The sequence below is a fragment of the Silene latifolia genome, chromosome X, assembly GCF_048544455.1.
Source record: "Silene latifolia isolate original U9 population chromosome X, ASM4854445v1, whole genome shotgun sequence".
Taxonomy (NCBI): Eukaryota; Viridiplantae; Streptophyta; class Magnoliopsida; order Caryophyllales; family Caryophyllaceae; genus Silene; species Silene latifolia.
This window is the reverse complement of record NC_133537.1, coordinates 312,869,258-312,883,926: the sequence shown is the minus strand read 5'-3', so window position 1 is coordinate 312,883,926 and position 14,669 is coordinate 312,869,258. Positions and strand designations below refer to the sequence as shown.

General features: G+C 37.2%; 2 protein-coding genes across 2 annotated transcripts; one reads left to right on the top strand and one right to left on the bottom strand.

Moving 5' to 3' along the window:
• Positions 1-348: 348 nt before the first annotated feature.
• Positions 349-4,413, top strand: LOC141617543 (E3 ubiquitin-protein ligase WAVH1-like). The gene is made up of 4 exons (XM_074434735.1): positions 349-636; positions 2,416-2,984; positions 3,078-3,454; positions 3,642-4,413. The coding sequence occupies exons 1-4, from the start codon at positions 579-581 to the stop codon at positions 4,252-4,254; spliced, it is 1,617 nt and encodes a 538-aa protein (XP_074290836.1). The 5' UTR covers positions 349-578; the 3' UTR covers positions 4,255-4,413.
• A 743-nt stretch (positions 4,414-5,156) lies between these two features.
• On the bottom strand, positions 5,157-12,738 carry LOC141617546 (syntaxin-51-like). The gene is made up of 6 exons (XM_074434737.1): positions 12,537-12,738; positions 11,500-11,726; positions 8,310-8,515; positions 8,115-8,215; positions 7,940-7,984; positions 5,157-5,490 (listed from the first exon to the last, which is right to left on the bottom strand). The coding sequence occupies exons 2-6, from the start codon at positions 11,718-11,720 to the stop codon at positions 5,359-5,361; spliced, it is 705 nt and encodes a 234-aa protein (XP_074290838.1). The 5' UTR covers positions 11,721-11,726; positions 12,537-12,738; the 3' UTR covers positions 5,157-5,358.
• Between the last annotated feature and the right edge of the window lie 1,931 nt (positions 12,739-14,669).

Below are 14,669 nucleotides of genomic sequence, written 5' to 3'. Positions count from 1 at the left end.
ATTGAATGTTGTCTCACTTTTAAGATCATGTCTAAGGGTAACCACAACTCGGTTTAGAATTGAACTTGGCTCAGCCTGGCCAATCCTGAAACGTCTCTTAGGCAGATCGAGTCCAAATGTCACATATGTTTCAAAGTTTTTTTTAGTTACTTCGTTTATGAGTGCGACAAATGACGGGGTGAGCTTGGGGTCATGAATCCGGACCAGCCCGAGTAAAAGACACGGGTCTGACTCAACCTTAAGCGGGTTAGCACTTAGCATGGCCTTGGTTTAGAAAAGCCCGATCAATGGGCTGGGTCGGGCCACCCCATGCTATTAGCAGCTCTAGTAATATCATTTAATTTCTTTGAATAAAAATTACACAAAACTTAAAATTAAATAAAAGTAGCTAAAATTTTAAGTGAAAAATTTTCAAAGTAAAACAATGACTTAGTTATCAACTCTCACTAAGGCACTATATATATCAAGAAAGTTTGATAAGGAGTATGAGTGAGTAGAAACATAAAGGAAGTAGCATCGGAGTTGGAATAGAGAGCAAGTTGTAAGTTGTAACACACTCCCCAACTTTCTCTCCAAAAATGGTTACATACAATGACGACGAACCCATTCAAGTTATCAATGAAAATATCACAACAGGTACATTATTCTTATTATTATTTCCCTCTTCTTATTATTATTCGCATAAATTACACTTTTCAACTTATCATGCTTGCTAATTTTTTATATTCTTTCACTAGAAATTCCTAGTACATTTGTGCAATCATAAGCGATTACGCGAAAAATTAGGAAATTAAGGGAAACATACGGAGTATGTTACTCCGTATTCTGTAGTTTAAATCTTAAATTCTGTGTAAATTTAATTGAAGGAATCAATCATGCTGCACTATTTTGTTTCTCCATTTTTGTTTCTGTTTGTTTACAAATAGTTTACATATTACAGCTATAGTGCTATGTATGATAATTGATAAGCATATTTAGTTATTGGATTCTCATATGATTCACAAGATGCAGAGTCCTAATGTATTTCACAAAGGTCCGAGATTCAAAATCCCACTAAAACAGAACACAAATTTTCATTTCAGACGATAGTCAATTAACACGGGAAAAATAATATCTCTATTTCATAATAAAAAGTAACCATTTAGAGTAATTGTAAAAAGCTAAAACTAAAATTGTCACTTTTGATAATAATCTGTGAAATTTTTTTATCAGAAAATGTTCACATCCCCCTATACTAAAAGAGAATAAAAAATCTCTAAATTTTTCCGCTAAATGAATTTGGTTATAATTTAGCTTTTTAATATCATATCTGTAAATGTGTTTTTATTATATCATATCTGCAATTGAGCTTTCATTATATTATATATACAACTGGATTATACTGAATTTTTCTTGTTCCACCGATTAATACAAAACATTAATAATAATAAATTTTACAATTAAATATCAAATTGAGTTAGTTAAATATCCGGTTTTATAATTGTAACTACTTCGTATTATCCTTTTGTTTGATATTCCTATCTAAAAAACTGCGCATTCGCGCGGGATCTATACACAATTTTTACGAATTAGGAAATAGTAAAATATTTATCTGTCTCAAGTTAAACGGATACCACCAGTTTGAAATTACTCCGTGCAGAACACAAAGGCCAAAGCTATAGCCTATAGATGCATTATTACTTTTTTTGTTTTTCTGATGACGAGGGAATTCGTAGCTGCTATCTTTAATATGCACTATGTAAACCCTCAAATATATGTAATAGCCTGCAAACCACTTATTATTACTCTCTTTCTAAATACTATGCTACGGTGGACTTTATTTCACATGATGCACAAAGTAGACAAATTATAGCAAACCACCACAAATTTGTGTCATAAAGAGCTACTTTGAGTGACATTTCTTTTTTTTGTTAAAAATAATGTAGAGGACTGTAAGAATACTTACTCGGAAATTTTTGCACGGGTTACACGTTACTACATCCGATTGACCCGCTAAACCCGGACTGAAGGACAAGTATAATTCCGAGTAAACCCATCAAAACTTGGCCTGACCCGACCCGACCTATTTTCAGGGTCAAAGACCTGTAAATGTTGACATACATCCGATTGACCCAGCCTAAAATGATCCATTATTTTAGGGTCAAAATTAGAGACGACGACTTTAATCCGTTGGGCCAAAGATTGTCCACCATTTTGGCTTAAATATTGTAAAATTAAAGATGTCAAAAACTTAATTTTGACTCGTATTCTGACCTTAACCCGATCCATAACCGGTAAGATATGACCGTATTTGACCTGATTTGGAATCCGAGTTATCCGACCCATTAAGGTCTAATTCAAAGTCGACAGTGGATTACAACATTAGTTAGTTGTGAGTTTGTCTGGTCCTATGCGTAACCTTGTAGCATGTTTCAGGGCTAGGGGTAGTGGTGGACAAATTCAAAGTCGGAGTAATCGAAGTTAAAATAGAGCGTAAGAGGGATGTGACTAACGAAGAAACCAAGTTCCCGGTTCTAGTGGAAGTAACTGGAGCTGCAAACGGCAAGGAAAGGATGGGAGTCGACATTATTGCCGTTTTAGACATAAGCGGAAGCATGAGCCAACAAAACAAACTCGAAAAAATGAAACGGGCCATGATCTTTCTGATCCAAAAACTTAGCCAAAATGACCGTTTATCGGTTGTCACCTTTGCATCTCGAGCTGACAGGGTCTGCAAACTGCGCCAGATGACAGCTGATGCAAAAGTTGAGGTTGGTGCTTTGGTCAACAACTTGAGGACCACAACTAACACCAACACAGCCGAAGGCCTTAAGATGGCCCTTCAGATTCTCAATGATCGAAACCTCAAAGAGGGTCGAGCCATGGCTATCATGCTTATGTCTGATGGCGTGCAGAATGAGGGCCCCAAAGCTGAGACCATTCCTCTTGATAAAATTCCTGTTCATACCTTCGGTTTTGGCTCTGGCAAAGACTACAACCCTGCTGTAAGTGGTTCTGTTCCCTGTTCCCTGTTCCCTGTTCCCTTGTCCTGTGGTATTAGAAACAGGAATGACATTCTCCTAAACATTGTTGTATAGGCTTTAGAAGCAATAGCGAAGAACAGCATAAGCGGGACATTCTCGTATGCTGAAGTGAACGACTCAGAAACAAGTAATTTGAGCACTGTATTCTCTCAGTGTTTGGCTGGACTGCTTAGTATTGTGGTTCAGGACTTAACAGTGACGATACAACCAGAGGATGATACTGTTCTTGGTGTGTTAACAAAGTCTGTAATCCAGAAGATTTTTGCTGGTGATTACAAAAAAACCACTAATGCCGATGGCTCTGTCACCATTATCTTTGGTGATCTTTACCAACAAGAAGTTCGAAAGATTGTGGTCGAGTTTCTTCTCCCTGCTGTCGTCGTTAAAACGTCTGCTGACACCAAAATCATTGGAGTTAAACGCTCATTCAAGTATGTCTTCTCCCTCATTATTAATCAAATCCCTCAAGTTCAATCGCGCTCTCAAATTCTATCACAACCACAGGTCGACAAAGTGAAATTACTAAAATATCGTAAAAATCAAATTAAATTTTGTCCAGAACATCAAATTGGAGTTCTATGTTCACCATCTAATTTTCCTATTCTGCATATATTTCAGAGTTGGTGGGTCACTGAAGAACCCCAGACCTACAGTGGGAACCGTGACCCGAACCAAAACACCGTCATCAGAAGAATCCGACAAACTCAAGGCCGAGATCCTCCGCATTGAAACTCTAGAAACAATCGAATCAGCCATTGAAAAGGCAGAGAAGCGAGACTTTGTCAACGCCACAAAACTCCTCACAGATGCCCAAGGAGCACTGGACGATGCAGAATTCGAGGAGCCAAATGCGTCAATTGACGCCCTCAAACAAGAAGTGGATCTTATGTTGGAGTACATGCAAGACGGAGACATCTACGAGAAGAAGGGACGTCCATTTGCAATGTGCTCACGTACATCTCATGGAAGACAGCGTTTTGCTGGTAGAGGTGACGATGTCAAGAATGTCAGGTCATTTGCCACACCTCGTATGGACACATTCCTGGAGCAAGCTGAGGCATTTGAGAACAACCCGGATCCTAACACAGTCACGTCCGTTGAGGAGGATGAGAAGGTTGAAGCCAGTGCGGATCCTCTTGGGAACCTTGCACCGTCTCTTATTCAGTACCTTGAGGATGCTATTGAGGCTCTTAACAATATCAGGTTGCTCATCACCCAAAGCCGTGGTTAAGCAAAGCATGCTCTGCGTGTCGGCTGAATTATTATTCTTACTGTTTTATGTGTCTTTTCTTTCTTGTTTTTTCAAGCAAATAATAAACGACTGTATTTTCACAATCCCATGCTTTTGGGATTGTGTTTGTTTAATGAAATGAGCACTGTCTTAGTAAAAGGAATGCATTTTCTTTCTATGAAAAAAATTCACGCTTTTATGGTAACATTTGGTTAGTTGTCCAGAAAAAAAAAAACATTACACTGAATGCATCTAGATCCGCTGGTCGCTGCACTAAGTTGGCTTAGTGATCTAACATAAGACTCGTCTCTAGACCTAGTAAAACTGACTCTGCTCGGATGAACAGACCCGAATCAACCCTGATCTAAAAATGCAACCAAAATAGCCTGGATTAAGGATGACCCGAATCAAATGAGACTAACAATATATGCAATATGACAGTATGACGCATGTCATACACAACCTGAATAATCCACCTAAGTAAACCCATGCACCCAAATGTGAATAATCCAAACAAGTAAACTACGGCCACAAATGATCTTAACTCGCCGTATTATACGAGTATTTGTTTTATATACTTGAAATTAATTAAGTCAAACCAATTTTTAGAAGAGCCTTCGACCTATTAGACCGACTGACCGAATTCGCCGACCTTTTAGACCGAGTTCTTCGCCTTTTCAATCGAGTTTTTCAGTTCAAACCTAGTTTAATAGTGTGTGAAAACCTTTTGGAAAAAACAAGTTAAAAGAGTGTAGAAAAAGAAGTAAATGCTCAAAAACTCTTAGCCTTAAATCAGTTAATAAATAGGCAGAATTAACCAAATTGACATTTGAGACACTCCTGTTCGAAACGACCATTCACAGAAACTCTCTTGCCTTAGTTGACATCAAGATGTTCGGGAATTTTTGGAAATTGACCAATCACATTTGAGACACTCAGATATATCAACCCAGTAGTTTTTACATTGTACACACCACTGTAGAGCACACTCGCTATAATACACAAGAGGCTTGAACCAAAAACCCCAGAAAAAATTGAGACAGCGAGAAGGGGAAAAACAAAAAGAACTTGCAAAAGCACACAAGATTTTCATGTGGTATATGATTACAAATACTTGATCAGCACACAGATAGTAAGGATTAAAATAACAATTCCAGCAATTGAGAATACTAGACACGAGCAGGAACAACTTTCCTTGGTTCTCCTGTTCAGAAGCGCCAGACTTCGGGCTACACTCTGTTGCCACAGTTTAAGAAAAAGCTTTAGATGAGTCTTTAACAATTTAGGAGTTAGGATATGTCAAAGAAGACTGGCATTCTTATATAATGTTCAAAGCTAAATACAAGAACAGGAGACAAAGCACAGAGAGTTCAAACAGCAATATTTACAACCCTGTTGCTAGGCTAATTTTTTTGTGATGCATCTTGTTTTATAGACAAACATTGTACTCCGAACCAAATTTGGATAAGTCATGGGTCACTTGCTAAAGCTTTTAAGCTTTGTTGAGTCCTCCGCAGTGGGCTTCTAGAAGTATGAGTCGAGACTGGCCCACAAGCAAGTGAGGTTCCATCCTAAAACCAATTGGCAATAGGAGGATTAGCCCACTTACTTATAAACTAGTCCCTTGACTTTTTCTACCGATGTGGGACAATGCCCCCCACACACATATAGAAGAGACCTCAACAATCATAACTAGAGGAGCTTTACCTACGCGCATGACGACACATGATCTATATCTATAGAATCTAAAATCAACCAAAAAAATGTATAATAGAGATATTAACTATGGAGTACTATTTTTCACTTTTTCAGTTCTTCTGATTGGCGCATCACTTAGTCTTCGTCTCACATGGTTAGACCACCATAGTCGATTTCAGGTCATTGTTACGATTGAATTTGACAATCAACACAATATACAGTTCATCAAGTATAGGTGTGTCATTCCCTATTACGTGAGAAGTACTTTTTCAATAGTACTCTTAGGATTCTCTTATCTGTCACCGCTTTTCCAAAAATCGTCTCCATAATCTTAAAAATCATAAGAATTGCGAGAACTAGATGAAGTGCTACTTCTCCCATTTCAGTGTATTACCCTAGTTTATATTTTTGTGAGGAGGAAAAAGTCTTGTGCTAATTAATTGGAATAGACTATAGAGGGAGTGTATATTAGATAATTATTTCCACTAATGTGTTTTCAAAATCAATACAATAGTGCTCCTTCAATTCTCTGATTTCTTACCACATTCCAAAATTCGTCTTGGCAATTCTACATGGAAATTCTAAAAATTAAGATAATCGAATAAGGTAGTACTTCCTCCTTTTATGTGAATTAGCCCCATTTGACTCTTTGCGAGAAGAAAAAAGTCACATAAGTAAAGTAATTAACTGAAATTGAGGGACTATATTCTCGACAATTATTTTCATTTGTGTTCTTTAAATCTGTAAGTTATTGCTTTTCCTAGGTTCATAAAGTCAAGTTGCATACAATTTCTTTAAATGCTTTTACGGCCCTTGCCGATTGACCCTAAGGGACATTAGGTGATTGTTGATGACTTTGTGCCTATATATCAGACACTACATGTGAAGCACATAGGTATGAAATATCACAGTTATTTTTCATATGCAGGCACATATGTGTGAATTTGACGACATAAGCTTTGACCTAAACCATCCCAATTAGGGATCAAAACTAGCAGATAAATATATATAAAAAAAATCAGCTCTCGTCGATGGATCATTGTTTGGATCCTCGTGGTTACCTAAATATGAGATTTTCCCTTATCTCTAGCCTCTAGGAGACCTCTCATGATAACCAAAAAAAAGTTTTAATATTTACAGTCATTCCAAACAATAAAAATACAAATTTCAGACAAGATACAATTAACCAATGTTTACACAGCCTAATCACAGAATCCTTATAAATCATATTTCCAGACACACTGTTCTGCTATACACAAATCATTAGACATTGATGTCACCTTATTATATTTCAAAATTCAACATGTGCCGCCGTGCCGGCAAGTTTTTGTTGGAAGAAAAGCTATAAAATCCTGATAGTGCTGTAGTAAGGCAATGCTTTTATATGTTTAATACGTCGACCACAACTAAGCAAATATTAGGGAAAAAAACGACCTAAAGGGCTAGATGATGATTGATGAGTACTACACCCAATACAATGGATGCCTCACAGCAAAAAAGCAAACAAATCCAATATCCAAGTATCCAACAATAACCTATCAAGAGTTGGATTGTTCATAATGTTTAGTCAATCCTAAGAGCTTAACTGAACAGCTAAAACCAGCAAAATCAGGACTTGAGAAATCTAAGAATAAACTACGCAAAGCAGAGTTGTTAGGCATAGTTTAGGCTGGGTGACAAGAACGGAATCAAAGATCTTTTGCGGACAAGGCTAGTGGTGTTGGTGAAGGCAGTAGGTGTGTATAATACTTATTAGCTTGTTGTTCGCAAATATTTTTCCCAATTCAGGCACATAGTACTAATAATATATATTAGCTGAAGATTCAAAAATGGTTCTTTTTAATTTTTTGGAAGCAGGGAATTGTAATGAAAACATGTACATACTTTACCCAATGGAGGAAGAATACAACACTCTAATTTTGTTAAAAAAAACACTCAACGAAGAATCACTTAAAGTAAGGTGTAAAGACTATAATCAGAAGTAAACCTGCAGCCGAGAGCCTGTAACTTCAACATGGCGGTCCAGGGTATCCTGCTCACAGAAAATCACAAAACAGTTAAAGCTGATAGCATAAACTATCATACAAACCTTTACAAACTCAACGAAGAATCACATAAAGTAAGGTGTGATGACTATATAAAAAAAAAATTGAGAACCATACAAGGAGTCTTGTATGCAAGTCAAGTTCTTCATTTACAGCAAGAGCAATGTGTTTGGTACTTAGCACAGACTCCTCTAACTGGTCAAGCCCCTCATCTTGTTCTGCATCAAATGCAAGAAACAACATTAGAATACATGCTGCAGGCAAAGGAAAAAGGAAAATAAGTCCCAGGCAGAAAGAAATTGAGCAACTCGCCTCTCATTATCTGGCGTTGAAGACCAACAATGCCCTGGTTATCCAAGCCAGCAATTCTAGACATGGCATCAGCCGACTTTACTTCCGGGCCAAGCAACATATCTCTGTTTCCAAAATTTGACATGTTCAAAGTGTTTGCCATCTGCTTTGCCTTAGATCTCAAATTTGAAAGCATATCCTTTCGCCGATTCAATTCTTTCTCTGTTCTGCAATTTTACAATAAAGTGTAACCTTTAGAAGAGTCATATTAAGAGGAAATAACCCATTATACAGCACAATTTTACGGTAATATAAAGGGTTAATTCGAAACTCTCGCCTTTTGTATACTCGAGAAACTCCACCATTTGTATTTTTTTCAAAAATCTCGACATTTCCTCTAAAACCAACCAAAGCCCATTTTGTAAAATTGAAGAACATTTTTTTGTGCCGTACCAATAACGAAATATCTTCATTCTTGGTGAAATATTACTTTTGGTAGAGCCGTAGAAGGGAAAGACGTGCATGTTTAGTATTGCCAATAAAGTGCCTTTTATTTAAGCAAGAATGGGGTTTTTGTGGGAGATTTAGATGAAAAATGGTGGGAATTTAGAAAAATAAAATAAAATAATAAGGTACGAATTTTGAAAATCGAGTATAAAAAGGTTGGAGTTATATGGTTAAACTCTAATATGGTTAAAATCAACAGAGGCCAGTACACAAGTCAGAACTTCGATATTTCAAACTGAAGAATATTTTTTGGTTTCTTATCGTATAACGCTTAGCAACATGGCAAAACTGTGGGAGATGAAACGAGAAACAACATTTTTGAAACAAATTTCCAGGGCCTAGGAATACGCCGAAACCATTTTGATATAAGATGTTAATAAACCAAATTGCTGAAGTGGTTATGGGCTGCTCATCTGGGAAACTTTCACATGCAGCATCCATAGTTGACTGAACCAATGTTCAAGTCGAATATAGGTTCCTTCACAAAATAAAGTACACAAATATAATTTTGACCCATCTTCACTTTTTCCTTCTGTATTGTCACTAACATGTCTTCAGTTATGAGTAAAGCAGCTTATTAAAAACATCAAATAGAATTAATGGAGTTTCTAACTCCTTTATCTCATAATTGAAGGCTTCTCAATGCAATAAGATCTTTATATTCATCGTATTTAAATAAATAAACGGGCTCTTAGAAAGAAAGAAAGTTCGACGGTTCGACCATTCTTGAGTAGTTTGGATCCAGTTTGGCCAGGGGCGGACCCAGGGGTGCGCACAGCACCCCACGTGCGCACCCATGATTGGCTGAATTTTTTTTTCCTAAAAATCAAGCTAACTAATAACGTATACAATTCGCGTGTCAAAATTGATAATGAAAGCAATGTGTCTCAGCGGTAAAAGAGTGAATGCGTGGCAGCTAGGAAGCGGGTTCGACACTTCATACCATGACCTCCCAATTCCCATCGCTTCTCATAACCATTTTTTTGGAGTATTGTTTATTATATAATGACAATGATAAAATTTAATATTTAATTATTTTGTTCGTTTTTTTTTTTCAATTGTGCACTTCAATTCAAAAGTTTCTGGGTCCGCCACTGAGTTTGGCCCCTTTAGCTAACTGAGCCAAGGCCGAATAGTAATCTCGTTACCAGAGCTGTATGGAAAAAGCGACTCTTAGATATTGAGCTCTTGAAGGGATGAGCTCAATCTGTTTACATACCTACAGTAATACAGTTAGGTCTTGTAGTAAGAGTAATACTTTGAATCCTAATTATTTTAGACTAGGGGCCAGCAGAATCCTAGCTCTTTGCAAAAGCTTTGTCTTTGGGTTAGTACGGGTTGTTTGGTTCATAAAATATTAAGATGCTTTGATGCGTAATTTACTAATTTCCTATGAAATTCACACGGTCGCCATAGTGTATCACAACCAAATGAAACACCACGAGCAAGAGAAGGTTATCATATACGTTTCTTCAGCCAACTATCGCGTGTTTTGGCCTAAACTGGTGTATACATGTGCCATATCGAACAAGAATGTCTAACACACAACACGAAAGATGTGGGCATAGGAGCTAGGCAAGCAAGTTTCCATATGATACGGGAACCTTTCCTATTTTATCCAATTATGGTCACAAAAACTGCTATATCAATTTCTATTCCCCATTCCCCATATTACATTACTTGAACCAAACAACCACAATTGATTGACTACAGGCACCACCTATGGAGCAGTTTCTTTCACCTTTATGCAGATTTTCAAAACAATACATATATTAGGAAGTCGGGCTCTTGAACTCCAGTATCAAAGTTGCCTTCTAAATAGAGAAGTAAGCATACTGAAAAGAAGAGGCTGAAAGAATTCAAGGTCGAAAGCACATTGCCACAATGTGACCAAGCAAGAGGGTCAACAGGTTTTTTCTCACTTTCTGAGAAGAGTGATAAACAAGAGGATTCTCCCCTAGTATTTGAAGTTATTGTTTCCAAAAAGTTAAAATGGGTTGAAATTTAAGGCTTTTAGGTTCTACCCTCTGCTTTGGGTGGAGGGATTGGAGGAATAGGGCGGGGGACAATCTCCCTTGTTTGGGCAGCAAGTTGGGTAGAGCAGTGGAGCGATATGGAGGGGGAGGGAAATTGTGGGACCCATTTTCCCTTCTACAAGCCAGACCTAAACCCCTACAACATATGAAATATTTGGAAGGAAAATGGCATAGCTCTATTCCCTCTCGCCTATTCCTCTGTCCCTTTTCCTCCCCTCCGGCCTCCACCCCATCCACCTCCCCTACCCTCCTACTTCTGTATCAAAACAAAGAGTTAATGATTTTCAGGCCCTTCTAAAGAAAACGTCGGAATCCAAAAGGAAAGTTTTTATCTTTGCGGTGATAGTGGCATACATCAAGTCACCTATCTTTGTTTTAAGCATTACTACGGGGCCTCTTAAATATCATTTATTTCTATTTTTCTCTTTGCCTTTGATTTGTATGTTTTGGTTTAAAATACGCCAAGCAAAGGCAGATCAGTAACGGGCATAAGGAAAAAAAATAAAAGACAACAAAAAATGTTAAAATGGTAAATATTCTCAAATGCTTTGTAGGAGCAGTACCCACAAACAGGGGACAGAAATCCTCACTCTTGTTTGACACTTAGACTAATAGTTTAAAACCTCGAAAACAAGTTCAACAACAGAAATGGCAGATATGAGACTCACATAGACTGCTTGCTAGGAAGCTTAGCCAACAAAGCTTCAAGGCTGTCCAATCTAGTTCCCAAAATGGTGATTTTCCGTCGTACAGTCGACAAATGACGCTTTGATTCTGATCCATGATCTGACGTGGAAGTCTTATCAGCTATCATGCCATCAATTTCGTCAGTTAACTTGGTAGCTTCATTATACTCCTTCATCCAAGAGTCTCCAGTTGTCAAAGCCATTGATGCCTTTCAGAAAGCAAACATTCATGATCAGTCCAGTACCACCACGATAACCAATGAGATATTTACTCTCAAAATTTTTAACTCACATAATTTAAGAGTGGCTACAACCCTTACAAGATCAATTTTTGTAAATTATTCAAAAACTACGGAACTAACTAGAAATGTGATCACTCTTGTCTAAAGTTTACCATACACATAAGGGGAAGCGACAAGCTCATTCATGAAGTATCATCATTTGTGAAGTAACTATATATAAGTACGGCGCACGCAATTGAACATGAACAGGCAATGACAGCTACAACAGAAATACATTGCCAACAAAATTGAACTCTTGAAAAGTTCCCCTTTCAGACGAAACATCATGTTACAGTATCAATTATGCCACAAATAACAAAATAGAAGGAATACCCAATATAGATCAATACACAAAGTATAGAATAAGACCATCTTACCGTATGAGACGGTCTTTTTACTTTTATTGGTTCAAAACTCTTATATTACCATCAATAAATGAACATTTCAAATATAAAAGGACCGTCTCACACTGTGAATCGCGCAGATCGGTTTAAAACAAAGTTTGGATTAGTAAACCAAAACAATGGCATTTTAAGCAGTGATCAATCCTTCAATAAAATGAACCAAAGTCAACAGTTAATTTGAACAGCATAATTAGTGAAACGATCAACAAGTAGTGAATTACCCACAGATAAAAACTAATGAAATTAAATTGAATGTTGATCCGTGTAACAAACAATGAAATGTGATTATAATAAAATGAAATAAATAATGAAAAAATAAGTAGGAAGAAATTACCGAAAAAATGATTAACTGGAGATTAAAATGTTGAATGAGATGATGTTGATGATGATATGAAGGGAAGAGAGGGAGGGAGGAAGGTGGTGGGGACGGCGAAGCACGTCGTCGTTTCGCCAGCACACACCCTCTCGTTCTTCTTTTGTTGTTTTTTCCATCAAAATTTAAACTAATTCGAACGAACTTATACGGTGTCGTTTTGGTGTTTTCTGGTTATTTTCTGTACCAAGTCAAAGACAAAGACCCTGGACTTTTTACCTTATTTGTCGTAAAATCATTTTTATTTTTGGGTTATTTTAGGTAGTAATCCCGTGTTTTTCAAAATTCTCTACCTATACATTAATCCTCTCTTTTTTTGTATTTATTTTAGACAAACTATTTTCTGTCTGAAATAAGACGGATCAAATATAGTCATTTTACGATAAAATGTTATCATTATTGTTAGGGTGAAAAGTGACAACTTCAGTTATTACATTTTGTCATCAAATGATTACATTCAATTAAAAAAAGGATGACATTTACGCCGCCTTTTCTTAGACCGTCTGAAACAAGCCTTATTGTTTTTCAAAACTTAGATGGTAATCCTAAATTATACCAAAAAATTGGTGGACCCTTAAGACCTTAACTCTTAGGCTGTTCTTTTGGACCGAAACGAATCTGATCTGAACTGAATTGAACTTATAAGATCTGAACTTAACATAACTAAACTTATAGGATCTGAACTGAACTGAACTTATAGGATCTGAACTAAACTGAACTTGTTGGATCTGAAATGAACTTATAGGATCTGAACTGAACTGAACTTATTGGATCTGAAATGAACTGAACTTATTGGATCTGAACTGAACTGAACTTATAGGATCTTAACTGAACTGAACTTATAGGATCTTAACTGAACTGAACTTACACGATCCGAATTTAAATTAACTTAAATTAATTTAACGTTATTATTGTTATTATTATTATTATTATTATTATTATTATTATTATTATTATTATTATTATTATTATTATTATTATTCTTGTTCTTGTTATTATTATTATTATTATTTTATATAAAACCGCAGTATTATTATTATTATTATTATTATTATTATTATTATTATTATTATTATTATTATTATTATTATTATTATTATAAAAAGATGCGTGCAACTTTCATTAAAAGAAAAATAAAAGTTTACATGAAATTGGTGGGGAGCCGATAGACAATCTGGGCTCCCACACCCTTAGCAATAGCAAAGCTAAGTCTAGTAAAAATGTAAGCGGCCACCCGAGCCCCTGCATCTTGAGATACCGAGAATTTATGGATCCGCTTGAGCAAGGCAACAGCATCCGAACCCAACTCCCCAAGTGAAGAGAAAGAGAAGGGAAGGAAACCATAACTAGCTGACGCGCACAAATCCCCGTATTTAACACACTTACGCTGAGCAGCATCAGCGACAACCCGGTCGGGCACAAAATCCATCATCCCAATCTGAGTTAAAGGAGAAGACCCTGTCAAGTCAACGCACACATCACGCCCTCTGTCCCAAGAATAAAGCAGCAAATCCGCAGGACGAAGAGAACCACCATGTCCGTCAACCAAACCGATATCAACCTCCTTTTCCGCAGAAATACCAGATCTATAGCAGATGTCGAAAAGAATGTCACAGACGAGGTTGTGCCGATGTTTAACGCCCACAGTACCAGTACAAGAAACAACATGGTCCCCAAAAACATCATCAACAAAAACCCGAGAGCAAGCAGGACAGGGCCTAGACACCGTGAATAACGGAACACCCAGACGATACCCAAGCACATTACGGTAAGTCCTCCCGTTCATAGTCTGACCCAACCCCGAGATAGGAACCGCACGCAACCAATCAGAGGAGTGGGAACCCTGCTGAGACTGCCACAAAGCAAGCTGGCGTGGTGTCAAAGAGAAAACAGACTCTGAGGCCGCAGCAACCGTCGTGAAATAGATATCTGCCAATTTCTACATAAGTTTGGGGGCAGCAATTTCACGAGGGTTACTCAAGATATCAGAACCTGTAGTCTCAGAAAACAGTCGTGCAACATCGTCGAAGGTAGGGCCAGCATCTACAATACCAGAAGGCCGTAGGAGCTTAGCCTGCGAATCAGCAGACTGCA